Here is a 19,115-nt window from a genome sequence, read left to right as displayed (position 1 = left end):
TACGCGGCTGTTGCAGCTATTGTGTGCTGCTGCAAAGTGGGCTGCAGCCAGACGTGCCGCAGCTACCGCTGCGAAACTAGCAGCAGCTAGCAACTGGCAGCAGCTAGCTGCAGCTAGCTGCAGCTAGCTGCTGCGGCAAGCTGCAGCTAGCTGCGGCTCAGCTAGCTGTGGCTAGCAAAGCCCTGGCTAGCCAAAGCTTCCTCTACAAGTTTTCTGGCAGTGCGGGGGCAGAGCCCAGGGTGTATGGACAGCAGCTCGCCCACGAGCGCCCCGGGCTGCTTCCTGCGGCGCAAACCCTAAACCCTAAACCCTACTTCATTCTGTCGAGCAGACGGATCTCCCGGCTTTGGCGGGTGAGGGCCTAGGGTTTGTGTGGCTTGGGGTTTCTAGGGTTTGCAATTGTGGGGGTTTACTTCTTTGATTTTCTTATGAGCTCTTCAAGAGCCTCCTTGGCTGCTGTTGCTGTTTCCTCTTGCGTTCTCTGCGCACCCAAAGTCTAAACCCTAAACCCTAAACCCTAAACCCTATCGCGCCAGCTGAAGCCTAACCCCAAGTAGCAAGATAAGGCGCTCCCCTTATGCGCTAGCCTGGGTTTAGGGAGGGTTGTAGGTGCAGGGTTTAGGGTTTGAACAGCAAAGGTTTAGGGTTTAGGGTTATAGCAAAGGTTTAGGGTTTAGGGTTAGGGCAGCAATGGTTTAGGGTTTAGGGTTTGTACTGGTTCGGCCAAGAGCTGCTTCGCCTGTGGATCTCCTCTGGCTAGTGCAGCAGCGTAAAGGCGCAGGCCCTGCAGCAGCACAACTCCTTAGGCTCCAAACCCTCAGCCCTAAGCCTTAAACCATAAACCCTAAACCCTAGAATGCAAACCCTTAGAATGCCGCCAGCCTACCTTGTTGCTTAAAGACTTTCTCTCCGCAGCACAAAGCGCAGGGGCCAAATCGCCAGCTCTGCAGCCGCAGAAGCAAAAAATGAAATAAACAAAAGTGGCTGCTGAGCCCCACTCAGCTGTCTATACACCTGAGCTGTCTGTACACCTGAGCTGTCTGTCCACCTGAACTGTCTGTACACATGAGCTGTCTGTACACCTGAGAACCCACTCAATAGGCCTCAAAGGAGAAACCCCTCGAAGGGCTGCGTGAAGATCATTCAAAAGGAAAACTGCACTTCGCACTGGGGGGGCCCCAGCAGCAACTAGCTGCTCATAAAACTCAGCCATCTGAGAGCCGCAGCAGCAGCAGCAGCAGCAGCAGCAGCAACAGCAGCAACAGCAGCGGCATCAACAACAGCTGCAGCAGGCCTTGTCCCGCCCCAGGTCAGGTGCTGCTGCTGCTCCTTATGCGGGAACATCCTGCTTCTGCTTCTGCTTGCTGCAGCCTGCTGCATGAGTGGCTGCTGCTGCTGGGTCAGTGTGGCTGCTTGTGTCTTTTTGACTTCTCTTTTTTCTTTCTTCTTATACTTTTTGTTTTTTATTTTTCTTCTCTACAATTTTTGCTTCTCACTTTTATGTCTCTGGCAATGGCAGTCCGCAGAGACAGCTCAAGACCCCACTGCCGATATAAACTGCGGCGGGACGCCGCGGAGAGCACGAGGCCCCTTCTGCACGCCACACCCTAAACCCTAAACCCTAAACCCTAAACCCTAAACCCTAAACCCTAACCCCACGCCGCAGTCAAAGGGAGGAAGGCAGGCACTGGACAGTGCCCCTAGCAACAACGCAGAGGCACAATGCAAAAAGGAGTAGATTTTGCAAGGGGCACAGAAAGCGGCAGCAGCAGCAGCTGCTGCTGCAGCTGCTGCTGCTGCAGCTGCTGCTGCTGCAGCTGCTGCTGCAGCAGTGCCTGCTTTGCATGCCTGTACCCTCACTTAATTCTTGCCTTCGTCTCCTTGTCAAGAGACACAGGAGGTATCTGCGTCTCCTCAAATGGAAAGAAGACCCAAGACGAATTGACCTTCGAACGCAGTGGCACTGAACGCTGCAGCAAAACACAGACTCCTGCTGCTGCTGCTGCTGCTGCTGTGAATGCTGCTATTCTCGCCGCAGCAGAATGGCATTTTTCCGCAGCTGCGTGTCTGCACCGGCTGCTGCTGCAACAGCACAAGGGGCGGCGCCTGCACAGCGAACAGAAACTGCTAATTCAGCAGCAGCAGCAGCAGCAGCAGCAGCAGCAGCAGCTTTACTTTCAGTGCGTCATCCCAGTGCCGCGTTTCGGGCTCTATCTCCTGCCCCTTTGCAATTATGTCTTTTTGTCTTTTTTCCTCCGCATGCAAAGCGCGGCGAATCGCCCTGAGGCTCCGCACGTTTTTTATTTCCACCTTGACGCATGCACGGCGCAGAAACACAAACCCTAAACCCTAAACCCTAAACCCTAACCCCTAAGGCTCTAACCCTGAACCCTGAACGAGCAGCCCAGGCACTAAACCGCAAATGTACATACAGACCAGCAGCCAGTTGCGTCCCGACAGCTCAGCAGCAGGTGTCTGTACAACTGGAGCTGCTGCGCTGCTGCGCTGCTGCGCTGCTGCGCTGCTGCGCTGCTGCGCATGCAGCCCCACAGCCCCAAATTACCCTCGGGAAGTCTTTGCATGCGTTTCGAGAGCGCAAAGAAACATTCAAGTCGCAGCGGACTCGGCCGCGGGCCATTTCGCCGCGGCAGATGCCTGTAGGCACAGAAAAGGGAAGCAGCAACTTATTTTCATTTATTTCTTAATTTTTAATCATCGTTTTGGTTTTCCCGCTCATCTTTCTCTTTTTGCTGCTGCTCCCTTCGCCTCTTTGCTCCCAAGGAAACCCTTGGGTCCTGCTGCGCAGGGCTTAGAGGCTGCTGCTGCTGCGTCTACTGCATGCAGCAGGTGCTGCTGCAGGGCTTAGGTGCTGCTGCTGCTGTAGAGGAGATACTTAGAAGCACATGCAGCAGCAGCTGCTGCAGCAACGGGAACGGCTTCTTTGCTGCCATGAACACAAGAACTTCAGAGGCAGCAGAGAAAAACGAAAGAGGGGCAAAAAGAAACAAAAAAAAAGAAACTCAGAAAGGAAAAATTAATTAAAAAGGAGATTTAAAAATAAAAAGACACAAAAGACAAGGCCTGGGGCATAATCAAGAAGGGCTCACCCGCATTGCGCAGATCCGTAAACAACTCGTACACAAAGTCGGTTGCTTCCGCGGGAGACAGAGGCTCCGCCTGAACACAGCAGCAGCAGCAGCAGCAGCAGCAGCAGCAGCAGCAGCAGCAACACCAACAGTGGTAGTGGCAACAGCAAAAAAAGCGGCGTTAGAGGGCCCGGTATCACTCATAAAGGGCGCATTAAAGCAGCGACGGCGTGAGGGCTGCATGCAGCTGCAGCTGCAGCAGGTGCAGCAGCAGCAGCTGCAACTGCACCAGCGGCAGCAGCTGCAGCAGCGACGGTAAGGCATAGGAGCATAGTACAAACGCGATAAAGATCGAAACTGAATGAAAATGTGGCAGATATAAAAGATGGGGGGTCAAAGTAGAAAAAGAAAACAAAGTGAACACACAAAAAAGCAAACTCACCCTGGTTACTACTTCTATCAAAGGAGTTCCCGCTCTGTTGCTGTCCAACTCTACATGGCCGTCCTTTAGAAGCAGCAGCAGCAGCAGCAGCAGCAGCAGCAGAGCAGAAAATGAAGCAGCCTACCTCGTTTGCTCGTCTGTCTTTTAACTGCATGCTGCTGCATGCTCATGTTCTCTGCTTCCGAGCTTCATATATTCCATTTTTTACATTAAAAGTTATAATTAGGTGTTTTTATTTGCTGCTAAGGCTGCTGCTGCTGCTTGTCTGCTGCTGCTTCCCCCCACAGGGCTTCGTCTCTGCTGCATTCTTTGGCTGCAGCACAGCCATTTAAACTGGTGTCATTACACCGAAGTAATAACAAAACATTTAATTTTTAAATTAAAGTAAATTAAAATAACTTTTCTGCTCACTTCCCCCCGCTTCATTGTGGCTGTGTCCTCCTCAAGCTGAACTTTCTGAATTTGCACTTTTCGCCCAGAGGGAATTTCGACGAAACCGTCGTAGCCAATCGGGCTGCGAAGAAGGAAACAAATAAATATAAATAAATTAACTAAAACAAATTAAAATCAATTAAAATAAATTAAAATGAACAAAAATAAACAAAAATAAACGAAATTAAGGACAAGTTAAGACAGATGTTTCAATGAAAACATTTGCAAAACTGTAATCCCTAAATTCTAAGCCCTAAACCCTAAACCCTAAACCCTTTATGAACAGAAGGAAACCCGAGGCTACACAGAAACCAACACTTGCCACCCCAAACCCTAAACCCTAAACCCTAAACCCTAAACATTTTTTCCTTTTCAGTGCGTGAACAGGCTTTAATTCACAAAGTGCCAATAATTGCAATATGAATAAAACCACTACGAATAATAAAACATGGCACAGGACAAGATCAAGAAAAATATAAAAATGTTTGAAGTCCTTAAGTAAAGTAGAAAAGAGCCAAAAGACTAAGAAGCTCCGAGTCCGGGAATTGAACCCGGGTCTTCCGCGTGACAGGCGGAAATACTAGCCACTATACTAACTCGGACTGGCAGCAACAGCAGCAGCAGCAGCAGCAGCAGCGTCGCAACTGCAGCCAACCAATTAAAAAAATCAACCCACCGCTCCTGCAGCCACAAGTGCCGCAACAGCAGCAACTAGAGCGCCAGCAGCAAGTGCAGCAGCAACAGCAACTGCTGCAGCAAGAGCACCTGCCGCAGCAACAGCACCTGGCAGTGCAACTGCCGCAGCAGCAGCAGCTGCTGCTGCCGCAGAAGCAGCAGCAGCAGCACTGCCTGCTGCCATCAGAAGACCCACTTGAAAGTCTGCGTAATTTGGTACCGCTTTGCAAGGTCAGGGTACACGTAGCACTTGCGGTCGAAAAGCAGCACGTCAGCTGTGAGCAACAGCAGCAACAGCAGCAGCAGCAGCAGCAGCAGCAGCACGACCATCAATGGCACCAGCAAGGACAGCAGCAAGGGCAGCTTGGTCCCTGATGTGCAGGCAAGGGAAGAGAAGAGCAGCAACATTACCTCGGCGCATTTTAATCTAAACAGTCGCAGCAGCAACAGCAGCAGCAGCAACAGCAGCAGCAGCAACAGCAGCAGCAGCAGCAGCAGCAGCAGCAGTACCGGTGTTGCAATGCATCAGCAGCGCAGCAGCAAGTGCCAACTCGACTGCCTTTCTATTGGGAGAAGGAAGAGCCCCCCCATCTCCCAGGCAAATGGGACAAGTCCTTGAGTTCGGCAAGCAGCACGCGGGCAGCTGCTGCTGCTGCTGCTGCTGCTGTTGCCACCGCTGCTGCTCTTGCTGCTGCTGCTGGATCCACGGCAGCGCCGACGGCGCCTCCTCATGCTCGTGCTGCAGCAGCAGACGCTGCTCTCCCTCAGGCCCCGCAGCAGCAGCAGCAGCAGCAACAGGGGGATACGCCGGGCAGCAGCAAAACGCCTTGCTGCTGGTGGCGAGCTGCACGTGGGCTTCTATCCCAGCTATTAGCTGCAGCCTGCAGAGACACAGCAGCAGCAGCAGCGGTGCAGCAGTGGCTGCAGCTGTAGCAGCTGCAGCAGAAACTCCAAAGGCAGCAGCAGCTACAGCTGCAGCAGCAGCTGCTGCAGGGGACAACAATTCCATACAATAGCAGCAACAGACGCAAGAGTTAGTATGTTTCGCCTGCAGAGGCTTAAGGTAGTCACAGCAGCAGCAGCAGCAGCAACAGCTGCGTCTGCTGCAGCTTGTGCTGCTCACGCCTACTCTTCGTCTGCAGAGCTTGCCGTCCCTCCGCCGATACTGCTGTTGGTGCTGTTGCTGCTGCTGCTGCTGCTGCTGCTGCTGCACCTGAGGCGCTGCTGTACGAGAGTCTGGCGTACGGGAAGCCGGGGGTAACCCGCACAGGCAGCAGCAGTTGCTGCTGCTGTAGCCACAAGAGGAGCAGCAGCTGCAGCAGGAGCTGCAGCAGGAGCCGCAACATCTGTGCGAATAAAGCACGGCGAGGGCACCCTAGCCATGAGAGTGGGCTGCATGTGCAGCAGAAGGAGCAGCAGCAGCAGCAGCAGCAGCAGTTGCTGCTGCTGCTTCGGCCGCTGCTGCATGTTTGCTGCAGCCATGCCTTCGCTGCTGGTCCTACGAGCAGCAATTGCTGCTTCTCCTGCTGCTACAGCATCGGCTTCGTTCTACAGTGGCCGCAGCAGCTGAGTTGAAGAGCTCCGAGCAGCAATTACAGTAACAGATGTAGCTGCAGCAGCAGCAGCTGCTGCTTTAGCAGCAGCAGCTGCAGCAGCACTGCAGCAACTGCTGCTGCAGCAGCTACTTAAGCAGCAGGAGCCGCAGCCGCCGCTGCAGCGTAGAGAGCCCTGCAGGTGAGGCCTTTTGATAGCTGGGACTGCTGCAAGATCACATTGTGCGCCGCGAGGACTAAGCAGCAGCAGCAGCAGTGGCAGCAGCAGCAGCTGCTGCTGCCGCGGGAGCGGCAGGAGCAGCACCAGCAAGCGAGGACTTTTTGTGCACAAAAAAGCTTTAATTTGAATTCTAGTCTCTTCTGCTCCACCTGCGCATTTGTCAATAATATTTCAAAGGCCTGAGGGTAATTCAACCTGATCACTGGGGGCCTTACGGATGGCAGCGGCAGCAGCAGCTGCTGCTGCTGCTGCGGCTGCTGGTGTCTTGCATGTTGCAGTGATACCGGGTTCTCCAAGACTGTATATACACCTGAAACGATTGATTTGCAAGCTTCTCCTTTCCTGTTTGCGCTGTAGACACGCTCAGAACTGCAACAACTTCGGTTTCAGGACTACAGCAGCAGCCCCAGCGGTAGCAGCAGCAGCAGCAGCAGCAGCAGCAGCGGCAGCGGTGGCAACAGCAGCAGCAGCCCATAGTCCCTCGTAATTTTCCCGTTTTTAACGCCATTTCTTTGCTGTAGGAGCTGCTACAGTATGCGGAGGGTGCCCCAGTAGCGGGAAGACGAGCAGCTGCAGCAGCAGCAGCTAGAGCAGCAGCTGCAGCAGCAGCTGCAGCAGCAAGCGGCACCAGATAAGGGATGACGCATAGCTGTCAGCAGGATCAGCAGCAGGACGTCATATATCGTATTGAGCGGCTCAGAAGCAGCAGCAGCTGAAGCAGGGGAGAACAGCAGCAGCACGGATTCTTGCTAGCAGCAGAAAGCACACACATTCTGCAGATGACGCAGTAACAGCAGCAGCAGCAGAGACAGCACTGCGTCAGCTGTTGCCTTCAGGGCTGCGGCGGCAGCTTTCTGTGACGGCTGCGGTGCAGGAGCAGCAGCTGCTGCTGCTGACGTCAACACCCACCGCTGCTGCTGCTGGCCTGCAGCAGCAGCAGCAGCTGCTGCTGCAGCAGCAGCAGAAATGTGGGGCTCCACGCGGCGAGGCCCTGGGAGAGGCCGTGAAGTGGCTTTAAACCCCAGTGATGAAGAACGAGCAGCAACAGCAGCAGCAGCAGCTGCTGCTGCTGCTGCAGAGTCAGATAATGACCGCCTCGATAGTGGAGATGTGCTGTTCGATGCTGACGAGGATAGCAACGAAGAAATAGATAACCTCGCGTTTGGTGAGTGCAGCAATAGCGGCAGCAGCACCAGCAGCAGCCGCAGCAGCCGCAGCAGCAGCAGCGGCAACTGCAGCCACAACAAGAGCAGCAGCAGCAGCAGCAGCAGTAACTGCAACCACAGCAAGAGCAGCAGCAGCAGAGAAGATTGCTGTTTCAATAGCACATGTTCCCTTGTAGGACGAACGTTGCAGCAAGACAGCAGTGCCTAGTTTGCAGCAGCAGCAGCAGCTGCTGCTGCTGCTGCTGCTGCTGCATGTGGCCTAGGAGCTGCGCTGCATGTGTGTCCGCTACAGGAAGTGCTGTTGAGATGCAGCCGCGGGTGTTGGGAAGGCCCACTGACGCAGCAGCAGCAGCAGCATCAGCAGCAGCTTCAGCAGCAGCAGGTGACCCTCTTGCTGCTGACACCCAAGTGGCTTCTCGAGCAGGCCCCATGGCTTGGATGCGGCGGCTGCTGCGGCTGCAGCTGCCGCAGCAGCAGCAGCAGCAGCAGCCGCTGCAGCTACGAGCCCCCAGGAGGCGCCGCAGGAGATATGAAGCTGTCATAGGGGAGGGGGTGCACGCGGAGGACACTCCTGCTGCTGGCTTGGAGCAGCAGCAGCAGCAGCAGCAGCAGCAGCAGCAGGAGCTGCCTCTGCAGATCGGCAGCAGGAGCAGCAGCGTCAGCAGCAACGCCAGCAGCAGGAGCAGCACGGATCGCAGCAACGCGGACTTTCCTGCAGCTGCTGCTCCTGCTGCTGCTACCGCGCCTGCTGCTGCTACTGCTGCTGCTGCTGCTGCTGAGGGGGGCATCATGGCTGCGATTCGTCGGGCACAAGCACTGCTGCAGGAGGGCCGCGCAGCACCAGCAGCAGCGCCAGCAGCAGCAGCAGCAGCAGCAGCGCCAGCAGCAGAAGCTGAAGCAGCAGCAGCAGCAGCAGACACCAGTGCAGGTGACAGCAGCAGCACGGAAGGCCCGGTGCGCCGGCTGTGGCGGCGGCTGCGGGAGCGCGTGAGCGGCGGCTTCGCAGCAGCAGACCCTGCAGCAGCAGCAGCAGCAGCAGAAGCAGCAGCAGCAAATCTCCAAGAAGAAGAAGAAGACTACTATGATGACCCCCGCTGCCAGCAGCTGCTGCTGGCCACAGGCTTTCTTTGCTGGGCTCCAATCCTTTGGGTTTTGGGCTGTCTTTTGTTCTTTGTCACCCCACGCGAGTTCCGCAGAACCCGAAAAGTAGGCCTTGCTGCTGCTGCTGCTGCTGCTGCTGCTGCTGCTGCTGCTGCTGTTGCTACTGCTGCTGCTCTTGCTGCTGCTGCTGCTGCTGTTGTTGCTGCTGCTGCTGCTGTTTTTGCTAGTGGTGGTGGTGGGCTCGCTGCTGGTGTGGATGCTGGTAATGATGCTGCTTTTGCTGCTGCTGTTGCGCTTGCTGCTGCTGCTGCGGAGTGCGTGCTCTAAGCACCTGCGAGGCCCCTTGCTGCTGCCGCCTGCCAGCTAGCTATCTAGCTAGCTAGCTAGCTAGCTAAGCAAAGATGCGGTGCCAGTTGGGTGCAGCTTGCTAGCTAGCCGGGTGCACCTAGTTAACTAGCTACTTGGCGAAGCTAGCTAGCTAGTTATCTGGCGCAGCCAGCTACCTGACGCTGCTAGCTATCTAGTCGGGGGCAGCTAGCTAGCCAACGTTCTGGCCAGCTAGCCAGCTAGCTACAGATCTGGCTAGCTAGCGACCTAGCTAGCTAGTGACCAAATTAGCTAGCCAGCGACTAGCTAGCTAGCTAGCGACGTAGATAGCTAGCAAGCGACCCAGCAAGCGAGCAAGGGGCCAAGCTGGCTAGCGATGCTTCTAGCTAGCTAGCTAATGACGTACCTAGCTAGCTAGTCAACGACTTGGCTAGCCAGCTAGCTAGCTAGCTAGCCACGACTGTGATGTGTGCTTCAGTGGGCTGCTGTGAACATGGTGGTCGTTGCTGTTTTCTTTTTTCTTTACGGCGCTCGCCAGATTGATGAAAAAGGCCCCAAGTGAGAGCGAAACCCAAAGAGTTTTTTGTCTTTTTTGTCCCTTTTTGTCTTTTCTTTTTCTTTTTCATTTCTTTTTTTCGTCTCTTTCATCTCCTTTATCTGTTTGGTCCCTTTGTGTCTGTTTTTGTCCCTTTTGGTCTCTTTTTTCTCTTTTTTCCGTCTCTTTAGCTGCCTTTTCGTTCGTTTCGAATCTACCCCTGAATCGCTCGGGTGTCTGTACACCTCGTGCACAGGACCGAGTGCACTGCGTCTTTCGGTGTGGCTTTTCGTGTGGAAGTCAGATTTTTTATATTTGTTTTAAATGCTTTTAAATATATTTTATGCATTTATTTCGCGCTTTTATACTTCTGCTGTCGAATAGTCCCGTTGGAGCTGCTCTTGACGATTTCCGTATGCGCAATTCGCGCGGTGTACATACAGCTCACGCAGCCACACCTAAAATTCGGCCTTTTGGAGTCCTCATGAATATTATATATATATATATATATACATAGAAATATAAGTTTATATTCTATTTAATTACATATGTAATATGTATAATATATACTTGTCTCTGTGCTCATAAGCTAATTCGAAATCAATATTCTAAGGTGGCTTCAATGCATATTGCCCACTGTACACATGCTGGAGGCACTTAAGAGCATTAACAATAATGTAAAAATATTTATTTATACATGTGTTCATATATATAAATATAAATACTTAGATATTTATATGTATTATATGGACTCGAATATTCGCGCATGCATCTGCCTTTATTGCCCTCTCAGGACTCCCCGCGTGGTCTACTTTGGCAGGGAAGATCTGCGGCCTTTGTGGCAAGGCAAGCCCTAGTGCAGCAGCAGCAGCAGCAAGAGCAGCAGTTTACATGACAGAAGACCCCTGGGGAGCTGCTGCCTCTATTGCTGCTGCTGCTGCTGCTGTTGTGCTCTGCAGCTCGCATCCCACAACCTGTGTCATCAGGCATCATCTGGGAGGTCGTCGGCGGGCGGCTCCAGAGTAGGCTGTCCACAGCAGCAGTGGCAGCAGCAGCAGCAGCGACGGCAGCAGACTCAGCAGTAGCAGCAGCAGCAGCAGCAGCAAATAAGGGAGCAGCAAGCTCGCATGCTGCGTTTGGACGCTGCAGGGACAAAGCTCTACCACATCGACTCAGACACAGCCCTTGAGCTCCAAGGCTGGCAGCCGCTGCTGCTCCCCGAGCAGCAGCAGCAGCAGCAGCTGCATAAGCCTCTCAGGATCGTCAAGTAGGGACCACTTGCTGCTGCAGCTGCTGCATTTGCTTCGTGGCAGCAGCAACTCAATACGCGTGCTGCGCTGACTCCCATGGCGGGCTGGAGTGCACCTGCAGCTGCCACTACTGCAGCCGCTGCTGCTGCTGCTGCTGCTGCTGCTGCTGCTGCTGCTGCAGGTTTAATTTGGACGACTGGCTGGATGGGGACTGGGGAGATGAGACTGTGCTGGGCCCCGAGCCGGGGGATCTGAGGGGCCCTTTTGCTGCTACTGCGCTGCAGTAAGTGCTGCAAAGGAGACAGAAGCAGCCACAAAGAAAGATCCAAGGGGACCAACTGCAGCCCAACAGCACAAAAGCTCGTGCTGCTGCTGCTGCTGCTGCTGCTGCTGCTGCTGCCCTTGTCGTTCGCAGGAGTCCTGCAGTCGTGGTGACGGGTCGCGTGCAGTTCGCTGCTTCTTTTGTTGCTTCCTTCGCCGACGCAGCTGCTGCTGCTGCTGCTGCTGCTTCAGCAGATGCAGCACGTGATATGCACGACACAGCGAGGCCCACGAGTGTCTTCCCGACGGATATCTCCGTAGAGGCGCTGCCAGCAGGACTCAGCGAGTAAGTGCAGCAGCAGCGGCAGCAGCAGCGGCAGCAGCAGCAGCAGCAGCAGCAGCAGCAGCTGTAGACGTGCTGTGCAGATGCTGACTAAGTTTCTATTTACTTGCTGCCAGCTTGCGTCTAATCCCTTAAGCGTCATTTTCTCATATATCCATTTCACTCCACCTATCGTCACCAGCAGCAGCACCAGCAGCAGCAGCTGCAGCAGCAGCAGCAGCAGCAGGTTTGCTTCTCTTGTCCGCAGGCTGGCCTCTGGGTATTCTGGGGCCGCCCTGCGGTGTGTTCCAGTTCCCCTAGAAGTTGCTGAGGGTTTGACTTGGGGTTTGCTGGATGGCGAGGAAGATGAGGCTGAGCAGCAGCCGCTGCTGCTGCCTGTAGATTTGCTGCTGGCTGCTGCAGCAGACCAGCAGAAATCCGACACCAAATGGGTGCTTCTGCCTCCCAAGCAGCTGCAAAACGGCAGCACCAGCAGCAGCAGCAGCAGCAGCTGGGGGGCTTTTGCTGCCTCCAAGGTTCTTGCCTTTAGGCGCAAGCATGCATGCTCTCTTGTTGTGCTCTACACGCCCCCGCAGCAGCAGCAGCAGCAGCAGCAGCAGCTTTCGAGGCAGCATCCCCAAGTGTACGTGCGTTCTCTTGTTCTCAACCCATTGCCTTAAGATGTGCAATGTGGCAGCAGCAGCAGCAGCAGCAGCAGCAGCAATTAGACGCAGCACCTGCTTTGATGGCTCCCCACTGGAGGCCTTCTTTGTCTTGATGCTGCTGCAGCTTTGCTGCTGCAGCTTCGCCTATAGAATTCAGCATCTTTTGCTGCAGGGCTTTGCAGGCCCTCAAGGCTTAGGGTTTGGTGCTGCGAGGGTTTAGGGTTTTCAGCTTCGAGGGTTTAGGGCTAGCTGAAGTCTTTCTATTTAGGGTTTAGGGTTTAGAATGGCTTCGAAGCGCGCGGAGGACCTGCAGCACGCTGCTGCAGCTGCCGCTACGGGGCCCCTCTCCCTTGCTGCTGCTGTTGCAGTTGTTGCTGCAGTTGCTGCTGCAGCTGCACTGTTGCTGCTTCACAGTGGGTCGCTGTGTGTGTAGCACTTTCTTCATCTGCATGCAATCAGCAGCAGACTGGAGTGCAGTGTATGTACATATCCCTAGACCCGATGACTATAGGATACAGAACAGACTGGTGCAGCAGCAGCAGCAACAACAGCAGCAACAGCAGCAGCAGCAACATCAGCAAGCAGTGGCAGCCACGGCGCTAAGTGAAGCCCAGGCCTTTGCAGTGCATTGCCGGCCTCAGTGAACCATTGGTCCACTATATGCATGCACTTAGGTGGAGTGTGTAAAGAAGAAAATGTAAAAGGAATTCTGGGGGTTAGCCTAGGTGTGCCTTTGCAGCAGCAGCAGCTGCTGCTGCTGCTGACCTTCAGCTGCTGCAGCCTGGTTGTATCTGCATCTGCTGCTGTTGCAGCAGGCTGCTACTTTAAGGCTTGCGCGCAGCTTTTAAGCTACTGTCAACCCCTCGCTGCGCTTGAACTCACTGAGTCCTTCGCGTAGGGTTTAGGGTTTAGGGTTTAGGGTTTAGGGTGTAGCGCCTGCGGAAAAGACTTCAGGACAATGGAGTGGCCCTTCAAGCAAGTTTTGTGCCCACACTGGCTGCAGCTTTCTAGCGGAAGACAGCTTGCTGCTTTGGCTGCTGCTGCAGTTGCTGCTGCTGCAGCAGTTGTTGCAGTTGCTGCTGTTGGTGCTGCAGCAGCTGCTGCAAAGGCAGCGTTTGGGCGCCGCAGATTGCTGCCTGCTGCCTCGCCCGCTGCATCATCACCTCGAAGTGCTGGTGCTGCATTTTGTTGAACGCCTCCAGCTGCTGCTGCTCGAAGCTGTGCCGCTGCTGCTGCTGCGCCCCAGCAGGTGCAGCAGCAGCGCCTGCTGCGTCTGCTGCAGCATATTCCACGTGCTGCTGCACCACGTGTAAAGGGACATGAACCAGTTTAGGAACATAAATATCGACTGGGACTAAGTAAGGCCGCAGGCGAGTCAGCTGCACAGGGTGAGGCTTTGCTGCTGCTGCTGCAGCTGCTGCTGCTGTTGGGCTCCCCGTACTCCGCGCCACTGCAGCAGCAGAAGCGACATCCAAAACCTGGGCTTTTGCTTCCGACTGCACCACGAGCCTCCCGTCTGGCAGCAACACGGGGTGCTGGTTTGCTGCTGCAGCAGCAGGGCTCGCACCGTGGGCCGCCTGCTGCGCCATCGGGCGACGGTGCTGCTGCTGCTGCTGCTGCTGCTGCTGTGGCCCAGCAGCAGGTAAAATTGTGGCTGGGAATAGCCCTGGCGTGGCGGATCTTCTTCTGGCTGCACCGTAAACAAGCGCTTGCTGCTTCATGCTGCTGCTGCTGCTGCTGCTGCTCTTGCTTGTGGGGGTGGGCGTTTGGCTTCTAAAGCGGGCAGCAGCTTGCTGCTGCCCCTGCAGCTCGCTCTGCTCCTGGCGCTGCTGCTGCTGCTGAAGCTGCTGCAGCATCTGCTCACAGGCGTCGTACTGCATCCGCGACTGCAGCTCCTGCAGCATGCGCTGCTGCTTGTAGAGGGGCAGCTGCTGCTCCTGCTGGGGCTGCTGCAGCAGCTGCTGCGGCCCCTGCAGAAGCTGTGGTTGCTGCGCTTGCTGCTGCCAGGTCTGAGTCTCCTTGTCCGTTTGCGCATGCGTGTGCTGCTGCTCCCTAATTGTCTGCTGAAATTCCTGCTGCCGCTGCTGCTGCTGCATTTGCTGTTGCTGCTGCTGCTGCTGCATTTGCTGTTGCTGCTGTTGCTGCTGCTGCTTTGCAGGTAAGTCGAGTTTAGGCATCAGCACAGAAGACACAGAGCCCAAGAAACTGTCGCCTCGAATTGCACTTGTTGCTGTTGAAGTGGTGCTGCTGCCGCTGCGCAGCAGCTCCTGCTGCAGCTCTTTTTGTCCCTTCTGCTGCTCGTAATGCTGCTGCTGCATCCCTTTGCCTACATTAGAAGATGCTGCCGCAAGATGCTGCTGCAACAGCAGCAGCTGCTGCTGCTGCTGCTGGACTTCTTCTTTAACCTGCTGCTGCTGCGGGTATGGATCAGCAAGCTGCTGCAACTGACGCGCAGGACCACCTGGAAGACATCCATGGGCGCCTCCGCATAAGTTTTTCTGCTGCTGCTGCTGCTGCTGATATTGCTGTTGGTGCTGCTGCATATTTTGTTTGTTGAGCTCTTGCTGCACCCGCTGCTGCAGCTCCTGGTGGTGCTGCTGTTGCTGCTGCTGCTCACGTTCTTGTTGGCACTGCAGCAGGAGCTGTTGCTTGTGAGCCAGAAGCAGCTGCAGGTGCTCCTGCTGCTTTTGCAGGTTCGCACGCTGCTGTTTTATTTGCTGCTGCTGCTGCTGCAACAGCTGCCTCGTTCGCTGCTGCAGCAGCTGCTGCTTCTCGTGCTGCTGGCCGTAAAAGCCAGCAGCTGCAGCAGCAGGCAAACGCCGCGCAGGCGGGGTAGGGGGAATGCCAACGCAGCGGCGGCTGCGAAGTGCTGCTGAGGGGTAGACTGGGATTGCTGCTGCTGCTGCTTCCTTGGCATAGCTGAAAATGCTGCTGGTGCTGCTGCAGTTGCTGCTGCTGCTGCTGCGGCTCCCGTTGCTCCCGCTGCTCAGACGATGAGCGGCAAGAGTGCGCGAAGGCCCAGAGAGCTCGTTGCTGGGCTGCTGTAGCTGCTGCTGCCTTTGTTGCTGCTGCTGCTGCTGCATTTGCTGCTGCTGCTGCATTTGCTGGTGGACTTGCTGCTGAATCTGCTGCTGCACTTTCTGCTGTGCCTGTTGGTGCTGCTGCTGCAGAAGTGACAGCTGCCTCTGCTGCTGCTGCTGCCACAGAGACAGCTGCTGCTTTTGCTTCTGAAGTAGTAAAAGCTGGTGTTGCTGCTGCTCCTGCTGCTGTTGCAGCAGCGTTAGCTGCTGCTCCTGCCTCTCCAGCTGCTGCTTGTGCTTCCTTCTGTTTGCTGTTATATCGTATCTGAAGGGGTCCGCAGCAGCAGCGGCAGCAGTATCACTGGCGTCTTCATCAGCAGCAGCAGCAGCAGGCGCTGCAGTAGTGGCAGCTACAACAGGGAAACATGCAGCAGGATCTGCTGCTGCAGCAGCAAGGCCACGGGGAGCCTGCTGCATTGTAAGGGCAAGGCGGTTCACGATGCTGCCAGCTACAGCAGCAACGTCTACTCCGTGTAGTTCCAGCTGGGCCTGAGCAGCAGCAGCAGCAGCAGCAGCAGCAGCAGCAGCAATGGCCACAAGAAGGGTCTGCGCTGCCTAGGCAACTCCTGCATAAGCTAGACGAGAACAGTGGCTGCAACGGATTCAGCAGCAGCAGCAACAGCAGCAGCAGCGGTTTTGGCAACAGCAGCAGCAACAGCAGCAGCAGCGGTTGTGGCAACAGCAGCAGCAAGAGCAGCAGCAGCAGCAGCAGCTCCAACAGCAGCAGCATGACTTGCTTGACTGTTTGAGAGGCGGTTTGTGAAGTTTAGCCGCACGGACTGCAAGCTGCTGCTTGTGCTGTTGCTGCAGTTGCTGCAGGTGCGTCTGCTGCCGACGTTGCTGCTCAAGCGGGTGCCCCGGAGGGCGCCTAGACGCGTCACCTGCTGCTGCTGCTGCTGCTGCCGCTGCTGCTGCCGCTGCTGCTGCCGCTGCTGCTGCCTGGAACGGGAGTGCTGACTCTTTGAAAGGCTCGAGGTTGTTTGGGGAGACCCATCAGCTGCTGCTGCTTCTGCTGCGTCTGCTCCAGCATCAGCAGCAACAGAATTGGCATCAGAAAGAGTAGAAGGAGAGATAAGAGAGGCAGCAGGAGTTGCTGCTCCTGCTGCTGCTGCTGCAGCTGCAGCTGCAGAGACCGCGCTGCTAGCCTCGGACTCCTCCATTGTGCTGCAGGGAGGCCTGAGGCCCTGGCTGTGCTTCTCAGCAGCTGATGAGCAGCAACAGTGTCAGCTGAGCTGCTGCTGCAGCGGGAGGAGCTGCCGAAGCTGCTGCTGCTGCTGCTGCTGCTGCTGCTGCTCGACCTGCTGCTGCGGAACAGAGCAGCAGGCAGACTAGCTTTTGTAAAATAGGTTAGAGGTGTGAGTCTTCAGGTGTACGTACACCCGAAGACAACCAAAATTAAGAAAAAGCAGCAGCTGCTGAGACCCCAGCGAGACTAAAGGGGGGCTCTGCTGCTGCTGCTGTGAGCCAGGTGACCTTACACCTATCTCCCTGCTGCTGTCGTTGCAGCAGCAGCAGCAGCAACGGCAGCTGCTGCTGTTTTTGCTGTTTTGTTTTTAAGTTAATAAATTTTGTGTCTTCCTTATTTGCTTCTCTCCCCCAACTCAATTTCAGTGTCTTCTTGTGGGGCAGGAGAGCAGCGCAGCCAGCCCAGAGACAGCCGTTAGGGTTTAGGGCTTGGGGTTTAGGGTTTAGAGTTTAGGGTTTAGGGTTTAGGGTTTGAAGTTTTGAAACCCAACTCAAGGCGAAGTTTTGCAGCAGCTGGCCCCCATTTATGAGGGTTTAGGGTCTAGGGTTTACCTGGTCGCCGGCCGTGTGCGTCTCCGTCGCCTCCCAGGGTGACCGCTGCAGCGGCAGCCATAAAATGAGTGAAACTAGGGTTTAGGGTTTAGGGTTTAGGGTTTTATGGGTCTATCAAATCAGAAAAAGGATTAAAAATCAGAAAACAGGGCAGCAACAGCAGCAGCCCCCAGTCCGCCCCGCGCCGCCCAGCTGAGACAAACAAAAGTTGCAATTTTTCCCCCCTAAGTTTTGTGGCTGTCCCTTCCTGCTTCTGAGGCCCTTGGGGCCCCGCCGTTGCTGCTGCTGCTGCTGCTGTTGTTGGCAGCAGCAGCAGCAGCAGGCCGCTGCTGCAGTGACACGCGGGGGAAGCAGAAAAGCAGCCACAGAGCGCAACTCAGAGAGAAACAAGACAGCATCAAGAAAAAACAAAACAGGAAGGAACAGACAAAAGGAAGAATAATAAAGACTTTCTTGGGAAGGAGCAAAAGAAGAAAACAAAAGAAAAGAAAAAGAGAAGCTAAAAAAAGCAAAGAAAGAGCCGTAGGCGCCACCCCACAGGCCGCTGTTGGGGTGTACAGACACCTCGCGCCGTCGCCTCTGCAGCCTGAGCTGTATGTACACCTGAGAGGCACTGGCGTCTTCAGGGAGAGTAAAAGGAACATAGGAGATAAGCAAACAGACAGCCAAATAGCAGCAAATAGAAACAACAGTGGATGGATATTGCAGCAAAAGTAGAGGCAAAGGGAGAAAGGAAAAGTCTTCAATAATTGAATGGGGAAATCTCAAAAAGAAACAAAACGAAAATAACACAGAAAGATCAGACAAGCCATTTAGAGGTGGCTGAGAAGGGTTTTGAAAGGCCACACAAGCTCAGATACAAGCGGCAGCAGCAGCAGCAGCAGCAGCAACAGCAGCAGCAACAGCAACAGCGCAAGACCGGACAAAAGCGGCAGCTCGACGCAGATAGAAAGCAGCTGCTGCACAACCAAATGCGCAGCCAGCAGCAGCTGCTGCTGCACAAATCCTTACAGCTACAGCAGCAGCAGCAGCGGCAGCAGCGAAAAATCAGCAGCAGCAAAGCAGCTGCAGCAACGCAAAGAACATCGTCAGCTTCACTACCAGGAGCGGCAATGACCATAAGCACTAGCTGCAGCAGCAGTAGCAGCAGCAGCAGCAGCAGCAGCAGCAGCCCAAAGAGCACCACGAGCCCAGAACCACCAGCTAGAGGAGCAACGGCCTCACCAGCAGCAGCAACAGCAGCAGCAGCAGCAGTAACAGCAGCAACAGCAGCAGCACGTGGGGATGGTTCGCTGTTCTTGCTGCAAGTGCCACCCCTGTCGAGCTTGCTGCGGCTTTTGTTACCGCAAGCGGCGCGAGAGGAAGGTCTATGGTAAGTTTCACTTTTTAATCATTTTTAAATCTTTTTTGTCACTTTTTGTTTCTTTTTGTCTCTTTTATCTCTGTTATTTCTTTTTATATTTTTAATCTCTTTTGATCTCTTTAATCTCTCCAACTTTGTTATTTCGATTTGCTTCCGTTGCTTTTTGCTGCTTCTTTTTTCCTTCTCGCATTTTTTCGCTGTGTTGAACAAACTGCACTCAACTATGAAACTGAAAATGAATTAATAAAAAATGTTCATTTCGAATTTGAAACTGAAAATGAATAAATAAAAAATGTTCATTTCGAATTTCGAATTTATTTGCGTCTGTTTGCATATTCATAAAGGTGCAGTGTTAATTATGCATTTGCATATTTGCTGCTGCTCGCGGCCGCCTATCCTTGCCACTCTACAGCTGCTGCTGCTGCTGCTGCTGCTGCTGCTCCTTCCTCACCTACCTTGCCGCTCCTTCTGCCATCTCCGTTTCTCCTGCTGCTGCCAAAACAGCAGCAGCAGCAGCTGCTGCTGCCGCTGCTGCTGCTGCACTGTTCACGTCCCCCATTCCCCGCTTCTTCCCCACCCAGCGCACCTCCGTGCCTCCGCCGCGGCTCCTGCGACTGCCGCCGCCGCCCCACACCTGCTGCTGCTGCTGCTGCTGCTGCTGCTGCTGCTGCTGCTGCTGCTGCAGCTCTGTCCGCCGTAGACCCGCTGTGCGAGCACCGGCGGAAGAGCCGGCGGCGCGCGCGGCGGCGGCGGAAGCGGCAGCTGCGGCGGCGGCGGCTGTGCGTGCGGGGAGTGCTGGTGGACAGAGCGCACTGTTTGCTGCTGGAGACAACAAGTAGA

At 54.9% G+C, this 19,115-nt stretch overlaps 4 protein-coding genes across 4 annotated transcripts; 2 read left to right on the top strand and 2 right to left on the bottom strand.

Moving 5' to 3' along the window:
* Nucleotides 1–161: 161 nt before the first annotated feature.
* On the bottom strand, nt 162–6,117 carry ENH_00033400 (Glutamyl-tRNA(Gln) amidotransferase subunit B, mitochondrial , related; the record flags this gene model as incomplete). Its single annotated transcript, XM_013580269.1, has 14 exons — nt 162–282; nt 414–481; nt 887–944; nt 1,083–1,213; nt 1,497–1,593; nt 1,861–1,946; nt 2,176–2,310; nt 2,564–2,655; nt 3,108–3,177; nt 3,529–3,591; nt 3,940–4,042; nt 4,832–4,910; nt 5,146–5,516; nt 5,765–6,117. The coding sequence occupies 14 exons, from the start codon at nt 6,115–6,117 to the stop codon at nt 162–164; spliced, it is 1,827 nt and encodes a 608-aa protein (XP_013435723.1).
* A 1,257-nt stretch (nt 6,118–7,374) lies between these two features.
* Nucleotides 7,375–12,050, top strand: ENH_00033390 (hypothetical protein, conserved; the record flags this gene model as incomplete). The annotated part of the gene is made up of 9 exons (XM_013580268.1): nt 7,375–7,573; nt 7,867–8,780; nt 9,481–9,560; nt 10,331–10,383; nt 10,497–10,559; nt 10,687–10,804; nt 10,969–11,070; nt 11,203–11,394; nt 11,639–12,050. The coding sequence occupies 9 exons, from the start codon at nt 7,375–7,377 to the stop codon at nt 12,048–12,050; spliced, it is 2,133 nt and encodes a 710-aa protein (XP_013435722.1).
* Nucleotides 12,051–13,042: 992 nt separating this feature from the next.
* On the bottom strand, nt 13,043–16,275 carry ENH_00033380 (hypothetical protein, conserved; the record flags this gene model as incomplete). Its single annotated transcript, XM_013580267.1, has 2 exons — nt 13,043–15,604; nt 15,892–16,275. 2 exons carry the CDS (start codon nt 16,273–16,275, stop codon nt 13,043–13,045), a joined length of 2,946 nt encoding a protein of 981 aa, XP_013435721.1.
* Nucleotides 16,276–17,883: 1,608 nt separating this feature from the next.
* ENH_00033370 (hypothetical protein) lies at nt 17,884–18,288 on the top strand (the record flags this gene model as incomplete). The annotated part of the gene is made up of 1 exon (XM_013580266.1): nt 17,884–18,288. The coding sequence occupies one exon, from the start codon at nt 17,884–17,886 to the stop codon at nt 18,286–18,288; it is 405 nt and encodes a 134-aa protein (XP_013435720.1).
* Nucleotides 18,289–19,115: the final 827 nt, after the last annotated feature.

The sequence above is a fragment of the Eimeria necatrix genome, genomic scaffold (assembly GCF_000499385.1).
Source record: "Eimeria necatrix Houghton genomic scaffold, Enh_scaff243, whole genome shotgun sequence".
Taxonomy (NCBI): domain Eukaryota; phylum Apicomplexa; class Conoidasida; order Eucoccidiorida; family Eimeriidae; genus Eimeria; species Eimeria necatrix.
This window is presented reverse-complemented; position numbering and strand designations above follow the sequence as displayed.